At 47.1% G+C, this 18,145-nt stretch overlaps 1 protein-coding gene across 1 annotated transcript in view; it reads right to left on the reverse strand.

Moving 5' to 3' along the window:
• Window positions 1-18,145, reverse strand: part of BRINP1 (BMP/retinoic acid inducible neural specific 1) — an 88,785-nt gene that overhangs the window by 51,534 nt on the left and 19,106 nt on the right. The window contains exon 2 of the mRNA XM_050319780.1: window positions 8,490-8,757. Coding sequence (XP_050175737.1) covers window positions 8,490-8,707 — 218 coding nt within the window. The 5' untranslated portion in view covers window positions 8,708-8,757. The remainder of the gene's footprint in view (window positions 1-8,489; window positions 8,758-18,145) is intronic.

The following is an 18,145-nucleotide window of genomic DNA, read 5'->3' on the forward strand; positions in this document are numbered from 1 at the left end:
CTGCTGCTCTGAAGAGATGGGAGATGAACGTGCAGAGTCATTGCTGTCACAGCATGCCGGGAGCAGCCCTGCTGGGCACAGTCTCTGCTTGACATGTGGAGGGGAAAAGATGCCCCATCATGCAAGGTCTCATGGGGGACAGGATGTGGACAACCTTGTCCAAGCCCAGCAGGATGCACATCTCTTTGGGAAGGTTCAGTGACTAAAATATTTCTGTGCTGCTTCTGGAATTCACTGGGAGGACGATCAAAATATTTCATTTTGGGCTGAGAAAGGGGATTGTTGTGCTGGAGCAGCCCTGCAGAACTGTGCTAGTGCTCAGCCCATCCAGCTCAGAGCTCACCTGGGTTAGCAGGCAGCACAACCAGGCAGGGATCTGCCTTTCCAGGCACACAGCTCATAAGAGAGCTTCTCCCCAGAGGAACTGGTGTGTCCTGACCACAAGAGCCCTATCAGAAGGTGAACTTATCACTGCATTACTCCTGTGCTGTTCCCCATGGGCTGGTTGAGTTGAGATGTGGGGCTACCCTTCCCCAGAGCTCGGCCAGATGTTCTGTTCCCACTTCTCAGCAGCTCCAAGCATATCAAAGGCTGGTGCCATTTATCCTTCCTCTTGCCCTGTGTTCTCCAGAATATCAAAGAGAGGGAGAGGTGTGTCTTCTGTCAAATCCTGCAGCTGCCAGGGATGTTCCCAAGCTCTCACCATCTGAATCCAGACACAGCCAGAGCAGCTGCTCCTCCAGCCCCAACCAGGGCCAAGCTCTGTGTCTGCTCACACAGCCCAGGACTCAGCTCTGCACAGCTCAGCCCCAGCCATTCCCTGCCACCCCCTACTTCTGCCTTTATTCTGCTTATGCAAATATATGAAAATCTTCCCATATGCAGGGAGCTGCATTATGCAGGGAATGTAACAACACCAGTCCCTGAACTGCATGAGGAATGAAGGTTGTGGCTGAAGGAGATGCTCTGTGATGGAATTCTCTGGTTTGTACCCATCACTGGATGGCTCCTGTTTGCCAAACTGCTGTTAGAGCTGGTGAGACAGGAATGTAAATCGTGGCTCTCTTGTAAAGTTGCATAAACTTGTAGTAATGTCATTTTTAGATTAACATTTACATTGAAGAGAACACTAGAAGGCTTCATTGTTTACATGCACTATGGAAATAGATTCCAGTTTTTGGTTTACACACATTTATTTGCACGGCATTTACTGATTACAAACCAGTGTACATCACTCCTTTACATGTATAATGTAAACTATGGAGATCCTGCATTTTTTTGCCCTGCAATGCTGCATGGATTTCCCTTGCTCATTCCACACAGAGGCAAGAGCCTCCTTTCATCTCAGCTCCCTCTGTCCTTCAAGTGCTGTGTTGTCTCTCCTAAAAAAGCCCTGCCTCTGTCTGACTGGAAAACATAAAAGTTGATGTCCCCTTTAAACAGAAAGCATAAAACCCTAATAGGAAAACCTTGTCAGCAGAACTTCAGCATGACTAAAAAAAGCCCAGGCAAAGATTAAAAAGCCTAACAGTGCCTATCAATTCTTCCCAGAGCTAAAGCATCACCTTAATGCTGCTGGAGAAGAACGTTCACGGTGCTTTTTTGGATGCTTCAGGCATCCAAACAACTGGAACAGGACTGAAAACTTGCCAGGATATGTGTGTGAGAGAGGACCTGTAACTGCAGCCGTGTTGTAGGGTTTGTCACAGTCACAGCACCCAGGTCTCAGCACCCAGCTGGGTTTGGAGCAAGCAGAAACCTTCCCACAGCAGAGCTGCTGCTCCTCTCAGCTATGAATCCCTTGTCCAGCAGTGCTGGGGAAATTATTGTGGGTTTTTTTTTTCCTTTTTCCTAAGATGCTAAAAGCTGATCCCAAGGGAAATCAAAGCTGAACCCTGGGGAATTTTAAGAATTCAAAGTCACCGAGGGAACATCAAGGACAGTGAGTGGGTTTTTTTCTGTCCTTCCCTATCTCAAGGACATAAAATCTCCTTGCAAATTCAAGCTGAAGAACAAACAGCCAAACACAATATACTCAAAAATCACCTTATTTGTCTTTTGACATTTTTTAAGTGGCACTGCTCAACCTTGTGTTTTGAGATGAACTTTTACACCTTAAAAATTGCAACAAAAAAAAAAGTTTTTCACTGGATTAATAAAATGAAAACAAACAGCAAACCTTAAGCCTTTCACTGAGCCTGAAATGAAATGTTTACATTTTTTCATTTTACTGAAAAGTTGAACAAACATCCATTTCAGATCAAGCCATTTTTAATGTTATTTTTGTTCCATACAACCAGTGAACCACAAAATCAATTATTTGCACAGCTCTAGTGACCAGTAGATTAAATTCAATGCAATAGAGAGACAGCAAAAGGAGTCAATGAGGAGTGGAGAGATGGGAGAAGAAGAATGGACTGAAAAGGTGATGGAAGAGGCTCTAAGAGATCCTGTCTCTGACAGAACTTAACACAACCAGAACATCTTCACAACCTCTTGGAAACCTTAATCCACATTGCTGCTGGAATGAAGCCTCACCAGTTACCTTAGTCCCCTCCCTAAAAAAGGAATGACTGGACATGGCACTCAATGCTCTGGGCTGGGTGGCAAGGTTGGACTTGATGATCTTGGAGGTCTTTTTAAACCTGAATGATTCTGTGGTCTGTGATTCTGCTTTAAAACCAGTCATCAAACCCCTCACATTCACTAAGCACATTGGCCAAAGCCCAGTGCCTGATGTGGGAGTTGCTTTTGCTTAGAAATGGCAAAAGCTCATCATCCTCCCAGGCAGAGCAAGCAGCCACACACACCCTGATGCTGCATGTGCAAGGCTGGAAGTGCTGCAAGAGATTCTCCAGCCAATAAATTGGTGAATTTTCCTTGAAGTCAACAGTTTCATGTATTTATCACAGAGAATGTGGCTCATTGTTTTTAATTTGTGGTGCCATAAAACTTCAAAAAATTTTGTGAGGCAGTTTTGTGAGGCCAATTTTCTTTTCCTCCCTTTTTATTCTTTTTTTCCCTCCAAGGGAAAATTTAAACAGCAGAACAGCATATGCCTCTCTAAGTCTGTTGTAGCCTGTGCTACGTGCACAGCAAAGATCCTGGCTCTGTGATCCTTCTCCTCCTCTTCACCAGGGGAGTGACATGTTTAGAGAGCACGTAGCCCAGATTTGTGGGTTTTCTAGGACTAAATAAAAATCTCTAGTGTGGCTGAATGCATTCAGCAGTGCAAATCCCTTTATGAGCACACAGTGGAGTGTCCACTCCGAATAGGAGAGACAAGGAAATCACAGAAATGCTGGTTAGATGGGACCCTGGGGGTCCCTCATCCAACTTCCCACTTGAAGCAGGGCTATCACCAGCTCTTGAGCACATCAGCTCAGGCTTTGTCCAGCCAAGCCTTGAGATGGTATCTCCAGCATGGAGACACCTCTGACCTCTGCACTGAGACCTGTTTATGAAACAATATTTTGAGGGGGGGGGGGGGTAAATCAGGTTTTTTTCCCCCAGGCAGCATCCCAACCAATTTCTAGCCAGCTTGTGCAGCCAGTTACTCCCAACCTTTCCTGTCCCAGGAGCTCCATTTCGTTTTTATATATCCAGAGACCTTGTTTTAAGCAACCAGTTTGTCTTGTCCCTCTGCAGGTGGAGGGATGGGGCAGGACTGGCTGGTTTGGTGTCACATCCCCCACCAAGTTTTGAATCTGCTGGCGCATTTTAACCAGACCTGACAGAGGTCTCAGAAGGATTCTGTATTTGCAGGTTTCATGAAATTAGGCAGCCTCTAAATGGTCCCACTGCAGGAGAAGCTGCAAGGGAAGCAGATCTCCTTTTTATACCCCAGGGTTTCCCTGCTCTCTTACACAGAGAGCCAGATTTCCCCGTCCCTACTGTCATTTCAGAAAATGGAATTAAACTCCCACACACGGAAAATCCGCGTTTCTTCTTGCACATGCACATTCCCCTTCCAGCCCCGTGTGATCATCCATTTTATATTGCTCCTGTCCCTTATGTCCAAACGTCTTGCAGCACTTAATTAAGTCTGCCCAGCAATGCAGAGCAGGCAATTGCTGTCATCTCCCATTCTCCAGGGGTGGGAGGGAACCCAGGCAAGGAGAAGTGATTTCACCCACAGCCACACCGTGAGCCTGGGGCAAAAATCCACATCCTGCCTGTGTTACCTCCCTGCCCTCTTCCCAGTGTGCTGTGCCCAGCCCTTGTTTTCCCAAAGAACTGGCAGGGTCAGCCTGTCTACTCAGCTGAATGAGCCCATCTCACCTCCTCACTCTTTGCCTCTCATGTCCAACTTCGAACAACAAAGCTGCTTTTTTTTTTTTTTTCCTCGAAAAGATTTGTTTTTCTAGAACTGGCCTCAGCTGAGCAGCATCGTTAGTGAAATGCCTGTGTCAGTGCCTCTGCCTGGCTGTTTGCATCAGGTATTCCAGTGCTCAGCCCACTGTTTTCTTTGCTTTGCCTTGTAGCTAAATAATCACTTTCTGAGAGAAGAGAAAAAGGACAACACTACAATATACTTCAAAGCAGTGGGCTGTTAACTGTTCTGTGGTAACAGGAATGTTTTCTGTCCTGAGCAGGACCCAGTCCCAAAGCCAAGCTGAGCTTCATCTGTTTGCCAGCCTTCCTGCAGTACCTCATACCCAAGGCTCTCATGACTAGGAACAACAACAAGGATAGTGATAATGAATATTCAGACATCCCACAAACCACTCTCAGCATCTGCCATCCTATCTGCATTAGCATCAGTGTGCACAGATAATGATCAAAGCAGCATTTTCCTGCCAGAGGCCCCCCTAAACCACCCTTATTAGTATGAATCGATGCTGATTAATGTGCTTCCTTAATGCAATTGTATCTACTCCTACTGTTCATGATTTAATAGAAAACATCTCCTCCTTTGCTTGCCTTCCTCCTAATACCACATGCAAGGTGCAAACCTTGACTGAGGGGACCAGGAAAATCAGTGGTCCAAGTTTTGCAAGAAAGAGACCTAAAGTCTGCTGGAATGAATCACACATGAGGAGGGAACAAGCCTTTGGAGACTGTAGCAGTGAACTATTTTCCATGCTAGGATGGTAGATCTGAATCCAGGCATCTCATGAAAGATAGCAGCAGCTATGAGGTTCTACAGCAATTCTGCTTATGCAGCATATATAAACCAGCCCTGATAACTGCAACAGGCTCTGTGTTTGCTGCTGACACACTCCTGGACTTCAGCAGTGGTGGAAGGAGGAGTGTTGCACGGTTTAGTTTGGTGTTTTTAACATCACCTGTAAACAGGAGGAAGTGCTGCATTTTTCCTTGTGCTGCTCTGAGCACCAACAGTGGCTTTGTCTCGGGGTTTCCAGTGTCAATGACATGACCCTGATGCACTGTGTCCATGTTCCTGCACAGCAGGACACTGGGCAAATCACCACTGAACAGCTGACAGTGTTTCAGTTAGGGATGGGGGAGGCCTCTCCAAACCCGTGGTCACTGTGGCTGGTCTGGGGTCTGCTATGGGCCTTAGGAGGGGAGCAGTGGTCAGGTGAAACCTCACTCAACAAAACCACAAGTGCCCCAAGGAACTGCTTGACTGAGGGACACAGAACAAACCAGCTGACCAGAAAACATATGGGGGAAAAGGAGCACTGAAAGAGAAGATTGCACAGAAAATTCCCCTGCTCCACATCATCTGCTTTTCCAAGGAAAGGAGTGATATCCTTAATGTAGAATATGTGCCTCCCTTGGGCTAGTCTAGTGCAAAGAGCAATTGAGAGACATCATTTGGTAGGAAAGAGGCTTCTGTGTTGGAATTAAACAGTTGACAAAATCCCAACAGCTTTGCAGATTCTCAGAGTCAATTTAAGGAGCCCACAAAATGAGATTTTACCCCTGTGGGTTTCAGTAAAACGATATGTTCTGGGAGGTGTGCACAGTCCAGCACTCAGCTGCCAGGAATGACTGTGGCTCTACTAATTCCCCACAGCAAGACTGATTTTGAGACTCCTTCAAAAATACATGGGCTCAGTTTTTAAGTGACCAGTTCTGTCAACAGGGTCAAGTATTAAAAACAACCAGCCCTCCAACACCCAGCCAGACTCCTACCTGATGGCTCCATGTGCTCTGCTGAAGCCCCTAGGGCTTTCCCCTCCTCCTCAGGTGACCACACTGGGAGCAAATTAATCCCAGACAGTGTTTTTCTAAAGTGTTCAGCTCCCAGCAGCTCCAAGCAGGACACACACAGCTGGAGTTCCCCAATCAGTGAGTGGTATTTGGCCATGAGATGTCCCAAGGTGCCCTTACAGTCTTCCCCCTGCCTCTCTAAACACTTTCCCTAACAATTTCCACTGGACTTTGTCTCGTCTCCAGTTTCTTTTGTGAGCAATGACTTCTGCAGGCTTGTCACCATCTGTGAGACCCTTCCCAGACTCCTCCCATGCACACAGAATGCTGCTGCCTATTTTCTCCTATGGTGGAAGGAGGATCTTGTGTCCTCCCCATGATACAAATGTCTTTCCTAAGTGCTACAGCAATATCCAGCAGAAATAGAGAAAGAAAAGATCCCTTTCCACTTCCCATGTATAAAGTTCATCCTGAACTGAGATAAGGCTTCAAATTCTCAGCAGTCTCCTATAAATCAAAAGGAATTTGTTCCTCACCCCCTAACAGATAAAACTAGAAATCACAGGCTTCACATGCAGACAATTTTTAGCTCCTTTGTAAAAGTGGAGGTGGCAGAGCTGTGACACAAGCTGCCTGCTCTGGGTGTGAATTCCCCATCACAGGAAACCTTCCAGGTCACACACGACCCTCTGTCAGACGTGACACAGGTATGGCTGAGTCTGCCTTGGGGAAGAGGCAGTGGAGTAAATGACCTCTCAAGGTCCTTCCTGACCCGTTTCTCCATGATTCTTAGAGACAGGATCCCAGGCTTGATGGATCTCTGGCCTGACCCGCAGTGACAGTCCGTGGATGTGTCTGAACACATCCATCGTGTGGGTTTCCCTCCCAGCCCATCCCTGCAGAGTGCTGCGCTGGCAGCCCGGGCTGCACAGCTCTTTAGCAAAGGGCAGAGCTGCTGCCAGGGGCACTGAGCAGGGCAGGGATCCGTGGCTTTGGTCAGAGTGTCTGTCGTCAGGCAGGGCAGGGGGTGAGCTGGGGAGAGCCACGGCCAGGCAGAAAGGCTTTGCAAAAACAAGGCGAGTTTTCTCTGCCGCTCTGTGCGAGCAAAGAGCTCACTGTTGAAACCTCACTAGTGGAAGTGTGGCAGCAGAATTTCTAGGCTTGGGGGCTGTCTTCCCCCTGAGCTGTTTCGGCTGAGGACAAGCCAGGACAATATTTTCACCCTGTGCTAACCTCCCCGTGCTGCTGCGAGGGGAGGGGGTTGCTCCACTCCCTGGAGGCCACGGCACAGGAGCAACTCATTTTTCTTCCCCACACATAGGTGATGCCTTGCGTGTCTCTATTACTCTGCAAGTGGCTTTTGGCTCCCTGCCCGTGGGAGGACACTGCCTGCACACATGTGGACCCCTGCTCCCCCATCCCCAGCCATCCCGTGTCTCCCTGTGCCAACAGGCTATTTATTCACTGGTGCTTCCCTGCCTGCTGCTTTGCATGGCTGTGTTTGCAAGTGTCTTTCTGAAGCACAACAGGACTATATAATTATGTAAATGCACACATGTCTCTGAGAGTTTTGCAGTCTCTTTGGGTTTTAGCACAAATCTCCTGACACTTGCTGGCTTATTCCCCTTCACTCCAAAGCACTTGCTGCCTTAATGGGAGGTTCATGTGAGCACCCCGGCTTTTCATGTTAAAATGAAGAGAAAAAAGTGTGTTTCTGGATAGCACAGCTGGCAAGAAGAGCTTGAAACAAGCAGCAGCAAAGGCTTCAAAACCTAGAAGGCAAAGGAAAATCCAAATTCTGCCTGTTCTCTTTAGTTTTTTAATTCTCTGGAGTTTTTCTAAAAGCAAGATCATAGTTCTGTGAGCAAGTCCAATACATATGGAGAGATAATCTGCAAAGGTCTCTGCTAGGCAGCAAACAGGTAAGGCTCCTGCACAGCAGCGTGAGAGCTGTCACACTGATATGTGTTGTGACATCTTTATGCCCATGTGAACCCGAAGATATTGGCAGTTCACATGTATGAGTTTGGGCTGTCCAGAGCTTCACTGATGTGAAAAACCTGCTCTTGAACCTACCTGTGAACTGCCTGTCACCGCAAATGAAGAACACCCACACCCTTAGCCCCTTTTATCTCCATCTACTCTGTGCACATTGCCATGACACTGCAGTGCTTTCATCTCACTATCAGAGCACCACATCCCAGCCCTTGAAGCGATTTGCTCTGCCAGCTGAGAGGACCATGGAGAACCAAGGGAGCGTTTCCAGGTGGGACGGGGACGGTGATGCGTCTCCCGTGGACTACGAGCCTGGAGCCCACGGGAACTGGCTGAGTTCCCACCACCAAACAACTGGGGAACCGACATACCTGTATATTTTATATCTGGTTGTAAATCCTTGACGATGTCTTTCCACAAAGGATAAGTAGCTCCGTGAGTGGTGGAAAGGCCCCCTGTCTGAAATAAGCCAATCAAACTCCTTGGAGACATGTTGGTTGGTAGCAGCTGGGTCCTGGTGGGAGGGCTGTACGAGTATATGGTCCCATATAAACAGGAGGTAGAGGAACTCAACAAGCCTCCAGTTCATGCTTTTCTGTCTGCCTTTTTCCTCTCATTCTTGCTCCATTCTGTGGAGTCCTGTTGAAAATAGAGAGGGAATAGGAGGAAGGAGAGAGAGAGAGAGAGAGAAATGGAGGGGAGGAGAGGGAGGAGGGAGAGAAAGAGAGAGTTTGAAAATGAGAATTGCTTTGATCCTTTGACAATCATCTCTCAGGGTGCAAATTGACAGGAAAAATCTAGTTTTAAAAGCCTTCGGTTTGCCTGTGTTACAGCTTAGAGTATTTGGCAGTGTTTTATTCATGTGCCTAAGTGGTGCCTTTAACCTCCTGAGCATATATCACCTTTGAAATAACCAGGTCCTGACCTGAGCCATCCTCACCCCAGCTTCTCCATCATTTCCCTCGTGAAGTTCTCTGCAGTGCTGCAAAGGCGAGTGAAGGCCGGGCACAGGAGGTGGCTGCACCCCAGGCTACAATTACCCCTTTATTGTCCCTTTAATGCTGTGCCAGAGAAACGTGTCTTCTGCTTTCATGTCTCTCTGATGATCTGTAATCCATACTCTGTGCAACCTGAGCAATCTATAAAGACCCAGCTCTCACTTTAAAGCGTTGCCAAAAAAAGAAATAAAACAAAATAATCACCCAGGCTGCGGCGAGGAGCACACACGGACACACAGACACACACACACACACAGAGATACGCACACAACTGTGAAATCCTGCCAAACTTTGACAGATAAAAATGTCCTCAACCTGCTTTCCTGCCTGGGTTTGGGGAGGTGTGTGTCTGGTGGAGGGGGACGGGGTCTGTTGCTGTTTCAGTCATGGTAGGACCTCCAGGCTCTTCCCAAGACCAAGGCTCTGCAGGGTGACATATTTAACATGCATATTCAGCGTAGGAGGTTTACTAGGGACCTTCAGGGGATGCTCCACACCACCTGGAGCAGGGCACGCTGTCGCTGCCGTGGTGGGAGAGCGGCTGTCCCGCCGCACCCCCCGGCACAGCGCGGCCGAGGACAGCCCTGCCACGAGCCAGCTCCTCTCCCTGTCGAGTGACAAGACATATGATGAGTGGGAAGGGAAGCAGAGGGGTGAGGTGCCTTGCCAAAGGTTACTCAGCACGCCATGGATACAGCTGGAAGAGAGCCCTCGTCTCCTGACTCCCATTTCCAGCGTTAGATCATCCGCCCCCGCAGTCAGGCTGTTGGCGAGATGCCCTTCTCCAAACAAAGCCACGTGCTCCCTTGGGGGCAGGTGAGGGCCTTGTTTAGCACCCTGCATCCAGTATGGACCCCCCCACTTTCTTCTGAACCACAAGCTGCTGGGCTGTGCTCCTCGTCACTGGGAGCTGCCCATAAAAATCCCTCTCTCCACACTCAGGACCGGTTCTTCCTCCTGCCACCTCTCCTGTCCTTGGGATTTGTGGAGGATGTGTCAACATAGTGTGCACACCTGGGCAGGCAGAGTGATCTTAAGGCTGCATCCCCCACTCTAGGAGCTCAAACCTGGCCAAAAGTTTTCCCTCTGGTCAGGTGATACCCACCTATTTCTGTAAAGTACAGTGTAGAGAGACTGAAGCTACTTTTTAAAGCAGGAGAAAGGCTGTGCAGAGCTCTGCCACAGTGAGATTTAGATGTCAGGCTTATTTGTACATCTCCAGAAACCCTTCTGAGTCCACCATAAGCACTCCAAAAGTTTGCAATTCCCAGAGAGAAAAGGTTTTGCTAAGAGTGTAGGAGAGGCCAAACCGAGGTGTGCCAGAGGTGCCGCACACATTCACACCTTGGCTGGTGCGAGCAGTAGAGCACAGACCAGAGGCCATCAGCATTTCTGGCTGGCTTGAGCGATCTCCCATGCTCCAGGAATCCTCACCAAGAGCACAGCAAAGCTTCAGCCCACGGCAGTGAGTGTGCAAGTCTGCTGTGCAGGGGGATTGAAGCCCTGAGTGTGCCGGGGAGCACCAGAGCCGAGTGTGAGCCGGGGTGTGTGGGAGCCTGCACGTGTGCACAGCATGTGTCAGTGGAGCTGCAGGGAGCTCAGCAGCACTTGACAAGGCAGAGTTGTGTAAGTCTGGTTAAAAATGACACTCAGCTGTTGCGTTACAGGGAGAAATGAGAGAAAACTAAGCATGGGTAAGTCAGTGAATGTTCGGTTTTTCTGTTGGCCACGTGTAAACTTCTTTCTAATTGCAGAGGGAGTATTACTGTTATTAAACCTGGTGGGACCTGCAGCTCCTGGCTGAGGAGGTTGTTCCTGTTCTGGAGACATGTATTTAACGTCAGCCTTCACCACTGGCTCCTGCTTCACTCATACAGAGGGCAGTTCTCGGTGCTTTAGTCCCTCACCTCACACAAATGAGTGGTTCAAGTTTACCTTAAAAATCAGGGGGCTGGGGAGTTTCCAGCCCCACACTGAGGGGATCAGAGCATATTCCAAGTGGGCTACAGTACACCTCTGCTTCCACTCACAGCAGTCATGAGCCTGAGGTGATTACTGGGACGTGCTCCCAGCTGCATCCCACTCTCAGGATTTCCAAATTCCAGTTCAGCAGTTTCTATTGGCTCTCCACTCACTGCTCTTGTCCCACCACTGTGGGATGCAGCTGCCAGCTCAGCAGATTTGCCCTTAGCAGGATATGCCATCACTGCTGATAACGATCAGGTGTTCTGCACATGTTGTCCAAGCTGGCTTGGTTGTCTGTTCATTAAACTCATCCATAACTACTTCCCTCATCAGCCAGCCTGGATCAGTTTTCCTTTAAATATTTCACTTTCTATTGAATTCCTATTGCAAAGAGGCTGGGAGCTCTTACATACCAGGGTGGAGTGACAGCCCCCTTCTTGCTCCCAGCACAGCGCAAGTGAGAACCAAAACATGAGAAGAACCAAACAAAATGAGTTTCAGAGAAATCCCAGTGTGTCCTCCCACATGAGAGCATCATACATTGGGGAAATATTGGCTTGTGAAAGAAAGGAGATATTCCCTAATTCCCCACACATACCATCTTCATCCTCCCCTTCCTTTCCTTCAGGCCACAGTCAGAGTCAGGATGATTAGGGCTGTGATGGCTCATAACCAAGAGGTAAAATGTGGGGAGAATATGCCTTGAGACCACTGTAAGAAATGGCCACATCTCCAGTCTGGAAGCTGGATCAGTGCTGAGAGCAGGGAATGGTGCCTGAGGCAATGGAGGATGGTAGAGCACAACTGGGTCTAGACTGCTATCACACCATCAACTTTAATTTTTTAGTAGTATCTTTTTCCCCCCTGTAGCTGCTGTAGAGATGTTGTTTCACATTAAAGATTAATACACTCCACAGGGCTGGTCCCCATGGAAGCTATAAAGCTCACTAAAGTGGGATTATTTTGTGTCTAAGGCAATATTGTGAGGTGCATTCAATCTAACTCCTAACAAGCTTGAATCTGAAATTAATTTGTCAGGTGTCTTTATGGGGCTCCACTGATGTGAGATATGTTCTAGGGATTTGGCAAAAGGGAAAAGGGAAGAAGCAGGGACGTGAGGTCTCCAAGTCTATAAACCTTGGGTTGGAGACCAAATGCTAACCAGAAGTTAAATCTGGCACAGAAGGCATCTCAGCAGTAACGGGGAGGCTTGGGGGAGTCAGACACTGAGTTTTGATCCAGGAATCCAGTGCTGTGCTCAACTCTGCCCCAGACACCAGGACCTTGGTCAGTACCCTTGCATGCTTTTTTTGCCTGACTTTCCAATTGCCAACATGGAGTCACAGCAGTGTTTGTGTGACTGCTTGGACCATGACCTTGTTGGAGAGGCCAGAATCTGGTTGTAGCATCTACCAGAATGCAAACCTGCTGCCCACATGACTCACCAGGTGTTTCTGTCCTATAAGCAAGGAATGGCAACCATCTCGGCCAGCTTTGGAACGCGGCAGTTGAAAAAATCCAAGCTAAAAAGCTCCCTTTCCACTCAGGAGCAGCACAGAGCAGTGCAGTGAGCTGGGTCCTTCTGGTTCATGTCAACAAACACGATCATGCAAATGTCACATCTGTTAACAAACATGATCAGTGGGTGAGCCAGAACACGGGCTACAGTTCATGGTAAATAAGTGGGGGAGAAGAAAATGTTCCATGTGCTGGTTCTGAGTCACGTTCCAGTCATTTTCCAGCACCGTCCATCCCTCAGTGCAAATGGAGATTCCTGTTACAACCCCTTGTAGTTTATTAGGTGGTTTAAGGTGGCCTTTCTCTAATAGAAATTCAGTCTGGAGCATTAAATGTTCCTTATCTTATGAGTCTTCAGGGTTCTTGGAGGAAAAATAGGCAAGTACTTTCTGTAAAGTGCAAGTTGTATTTGAATGTACACTTAATTTCATCGTGATTGATATCTGTGTGTTAATTATATTCTATTTTCGGCAATACCTTTGCTGTCACAAGGCAGTGCCTTTTATCCAAGGAGTTCAAATTGAATTAGAGACATTAATTAAAGCTCTCAGCACTCTAGTAAGGCAGGCAAGTGCTGTTACTCCCATTGTTTCTTGAAATAAGAAGAAAAGAATAGAGCTGGGTGTCTACTTAGCCACTTAAAAGGTAATTTTTATACAGTGGGATAGCTCAGAATGATAGATTTTGCACAAAATGATATTGCAAGGTCTGTTTCGTACGAGAGAGGCTGTGCAGCCCCAGCTCCCTCTGCAAATGGGCAGACAGGATACAAGTGCTCTGACTCTCCTTTGCTTGCTGTGAACACTCCATTCCTCCTCTGCCTCCTGGGATTTTCTACCTTTCTCCCAACCTCTTCACCTTTCATTTATCCCTTCTATTAGACTCAAACTAGATCTTGCACACATCCCTCCTATTTTCCCCATGCTTGTTGTTGGGAACTATTTCCATCAGAAATGCACACTCAGGAAAGAGAAATTACTGAACACATTATTTGTAGTGAAGAAATAAGTCCCCTATCTCTTTAAGCTTCATGCACCAATAATTCTTCCTTGTGTCCCACATTTGGTTCTTGGCAGGTTGAGAGAGGTTTCTGCCTGCTGCCATTTACCAGAGGGAGGAGGCTAACAATTGCTATTTGTATCTGAAACACTTCTGTTCTGCAGCAACTTCACACACTGCTTTAGGATGCTGATAAATTAGTAAGAGGCTGAAGCGTCAGGGGAGAGATGAAACAGCTTATGTTAGTTTAGAGCTCGACCCTGTAAAGTGACGAATGTCTGACCTCATTTCAGCAAACAGCTTAAGTGTACCCTTAATTTTAAGTAGGGATAAGCTCCTCTGGATTTTATTCAGCCATCCCTGCTTTGAGTTAACTGTGCACTCACATTCCTGCTGGACAGGTAACTACTGCCCTACACCTTTAGGATTTAACTTGGGGGAGGTGCAACTGGAGCAATAACATTTATGTCCTGCCTCTAATTCAGAGGTGGCCCATAGAAGTGCTTTGGAAACCCCATTCAGCAATCCAACCAAGCTGGGGACACCTTTTCTGTCAGAGCCAGAGGAAAAGAGGGAACACGGATGGAAAGGGATGGGGAAGCCAATCTGTCGGGGTTTGTTAAGTCATAGGAACTGCTGTGGATTAACCTGAGCTCTGGGAAAACAGAGTTTGGGCACTTCTGACCTAGATGTCTTTACAGCTCAAACTTGCAGACACTGATATCTGACTGGAGTCAGGGATGGAGCTGCAATTCAGCAGTGGCTCTGAGTCCCTGGATGACTATGGCATGCAACATTGTAAAATTCCAAATGGTTGTAAAGCTATTTCTTTATGGAAGTGGGATTTCACCATTTTAGGCAGTGCTGACTGAATTCCTCCCCAAACCTCGGTAACTCTGCATTGATTGGTGTCTAAATTTGCATTATTCTTTAACCATTTCAATTTTAAATATGCATGAGTGGTTAAACCTGTGGCATATTCATCAGATGAAAAGTTTTTAGGTGAGGGAAGGCAAGGAGAGAGGATGAGAAATACCTTTCCAAGAATACCAACACAGTCCACAAATTCCCTTCATTTTTGCCAAATTGCTCATGCTGAAAAAAATAATGATTGGGAGATGTCAGTGTTTGGGTTGTGAGAGCTCCAAGGGGAAATATTTCCAAATCTCTATTTCAAACTACTCAAGCTTTTTCTCCTTTTGATTTGTCTCTCCATCCTCTTAAGAGGGAACAGTGATAAAAATATTACTTTTGACCCCAAATGACTTCAAGGAGAAGAGACTTTTTTTTCTCTTCCGTTTGTCAACACTTTGCTTACAACTTGTCAGAATATTCAGTGAACCAAAACCACCCTACAAACCCTTCTTAATCAATGCAGTTCAACCAGCAGCCTAAAGGGAGCGGGTTTTGTGCAGAAACTCTAATTACTCCCTGCCTGTAACGAGGCGAGAATCACACTGGTAACAGCTCCGGTAACAGCTCCGTACCTGCTTTCAGCTCGTTTGTCCCCGCACTTCAGCTAATTATAAAGCACTGGTGTGACGATGATGGGGGTGAGAGGCAGCTTGAAATCAAGCAAGACAGGGAGAAACCTCCACCAAGTCACAACAGCAGGTGGTGCTGGACAGAGGGAGTTAAACTTCAGTAGTCCTCATCATAAATCTGCTGAATTCCAGGATCTGCAGGCACTTGGTTCAGGGATCTGCTTGGAGAGGAGAACCACCTCTCCAAGCTCAACATGTTGGGAAAGAATTAAAGGGAACCTCTGCACGTGCAAACAGATGTGTGGTGAAGTGTCACAGGGCTATGGAGATGGTGAAGAGTTGGGGGGGGAAGCCACTTGAGGAGACAATGAGGTTTGCTCATCTGGAGAGGAGGAGATGTCATTCTGGTATTCAGATTCCTCACAAAGGGAGGTGTAGAGAGAGGCACTGATCTGTTCTGTCTGTTGATCAGCAATAGAACCCGAGGGAATGGCTGGAGCTCTCAGGGCAGGGTCAGGTTGGATCTCAGCAAAAGGTTCTTCCCCCAGAGGGTGGTTGGCACTGAACAGGTTCCCAAGGCTGCCAGAGCTCAAGGAGCATTTGGATAACGCTCTAAGGGACAGGATGGGATTGCTGGGGTGTCTGAACAGGGCCAGGATTTGGACTGGATGGTCCTTGTGGGTCCCTTGCAACACAAGATCCCCTGTGATGTTAAAGACAGTCCTGCTGCACCAAGCCCGGACCGGTCCCACCGTAGATGCTGCACGAACAGAAACCAGCAAGGCGGTCCATGCCCCAAAAAGCTCACAGCCTAATTAGGAGACCAAGGACACCAGATGGCCAGGGACAGATGGGGGAGCACGAGGGAACAGTGAGATAATACCGCTCAGCGGGCTGTGGAGCAGTGGTGTCAGCACACCAGCAGCCCGACTGTTGGCAGGATTTTGATAGCTATTGTCACAAATGAGAGTTAAAAATAGGGAGGCTGGATAATGAGCTCTCTTTGTAGATGTTTGTGAGGAACTCCTCTCATTTGTGAAGTGGCAGAGATAGGATGAATATAGATGATAATAATAATGATAAATTGCACTTTTCTGAGCTGCTTATTAAAAAAAAATATGGTGGGTTGTGAGCAGTGATTTCTATTAAGCACTGCCCTGAACTTGAAATTATTCCTACTATTATTAAATTATTGTCCTAGCTAGTCCACTTCCCCATAATTTCATTCTAAGTTACACAAAAATGCAGCTCTTTCTTCTGTCTTCCTCTGTATTTATACACCTCATATCAAAGTCCAGTAATCTCATAAGTGTTAATAGATTTTTATCCTTGCAGGGCTTTAGGAAATCGGGGAGTGCTGCTTTTTCTCTTCTGCAGAATGGGAATTGAGACACGGGGTAGATTAATGACTTGTCCCAGCTCATTTTATAACTGCTTCAGGAATTCAACCCAAATCTCTTAAGTCTCGGCTCAATGCTACGTCTCCTTGCAGTACCCTTCCTACGCACCTTCCTGCTACTACTCCAGAATTAGCTGGGACTTGCCACAGAGCTGCTTAGAATTTTTTTGGATTGCTCATTTCATGTCAGGAAAATGCCAATTCATCAGAGGCAAAACACTTTGTAGAAATTTGTTGATTTAAGGGGAAAAAAAAGGCATTTTGATAAAGTCAGCTTTTCTTTGGAACAGAATGTGTCGAGTGTTCAGTTTGGAAAGGATCGGTTCAAGATTGTGTTTTGTTTTTCATTACATGTTGAGTAATATACATTCAAAATCAAAATGAAGTGTTTTCTTAAACTGTGTGTTTTGACTGAGCCAAAATAGATTTTGTAATTTATGCATAAGAGGAAATATCCAAATTCATTTAATACTGTTCTTGCATTTTGGAACAAGAAACACCTGCAAACCAGACACAATAAACTGAACAAAAATCATACTACTCCCTACAGCTTTTACTGGAAATTTAGGAAGGAGAGTAATCTGAGTTCAATGAGAGTAAACTCAGTTCAGTGAAGCCTGTGTCAGAGTCCAGAAACCCTGGGTTTGGGTTTCATGCCTGTTCCATCCTGTGTGCCAGTCTTGCCTTTCTAATATACTCCATTGCAAAAATTGGGATCTGTAAGCAGAGAGACTGAAGGAAACAAAATTGATGCCCAAATTGCCCTGAATTGATGCCCAAACTGCCCATTCAATCCAAGAAAGTCAATTCTTATCCCACACCTGAGAGTCCTTGCAATATTTTGCTATTCTGAAGTTCATTCTTAGGCAGAGACTTTGCCACCAAAGCCACCCCATTCCATGGGGTTTGGGAAATGCAAACTACCACTGCTTATTTAGGTATGTTAAGAGGCTTAGATTGCCTAATGATCCCTTCAAATGGTTTATCTTCCCATTTTTCTTGTGTCTCAGAAAGCAGCTTAGCCTCTGACCTGGGTCTTTTGTGTTCCTCTGTTCTAACTGGAGGAGCAGAAGGGGTTAAAATCCACAGGCTTCTCCTGGTACAGCTCCTGCTGCTTGGATAATGACAGCCTTGCCAGCCAGGGGGAAAAGCACCATTTAATTTGGAGCTTCCTTCTGGGCACCAGGTTCAGCCACCACTCAGCTGGATGAAGCCAAGGGAACCAAGGGCAGCTGAAGAGGGGAGAGAAAAGGGACCTTGAATTGGCAGCTGCAGTTTCTGGCCTCAGGCAGCTCCACTTTCCTTATCCCACTGTGCGGATGAGGAATTTTCTGTGGCCATAAAAATCTCCATGTGCATTTGGCCACACAGTCTCCTGCAGGCTCTGTCTTAGACCCTTGTGCACAGTCCTGCCAGGACACTCCAGAGACAAGGTGGGACCTCCAGAGGACAGCCCAGCTCAGAGTTGTGCAGAGGAACAGAGCTGCATGTGGGGCCAGGGTGAGGATAACTCCTCCCTTCGTATCCCTGCCACTCCCCGAGGGATGCTGTGCAGAGACTTGAGGTGTGTTCCACAAATCACTAATTCAAGGGTTTAGGATGGACTCCTTTAGCTCACAGGACACTGATCTGAGGCTGAAAACACCCAGGTTCAGCCCCTTCTA

The sequence above is a fragment of the Myiozetetes cayanensis genome, unplaced genomic scaffold (genome assembly GCF_022539395.1).
Source record: "Myiozetetes cayanensis isolate MyiCay16 unplaced genomic scaffold, myiCay2020 scf23, whole genome shotgun sequence".
NCBI lineage: Eukaryota > Metazoa > Chordata > Aves > Passeriformes > Tyrannidae > Myiozetetes > Myiozetetes cayanensis.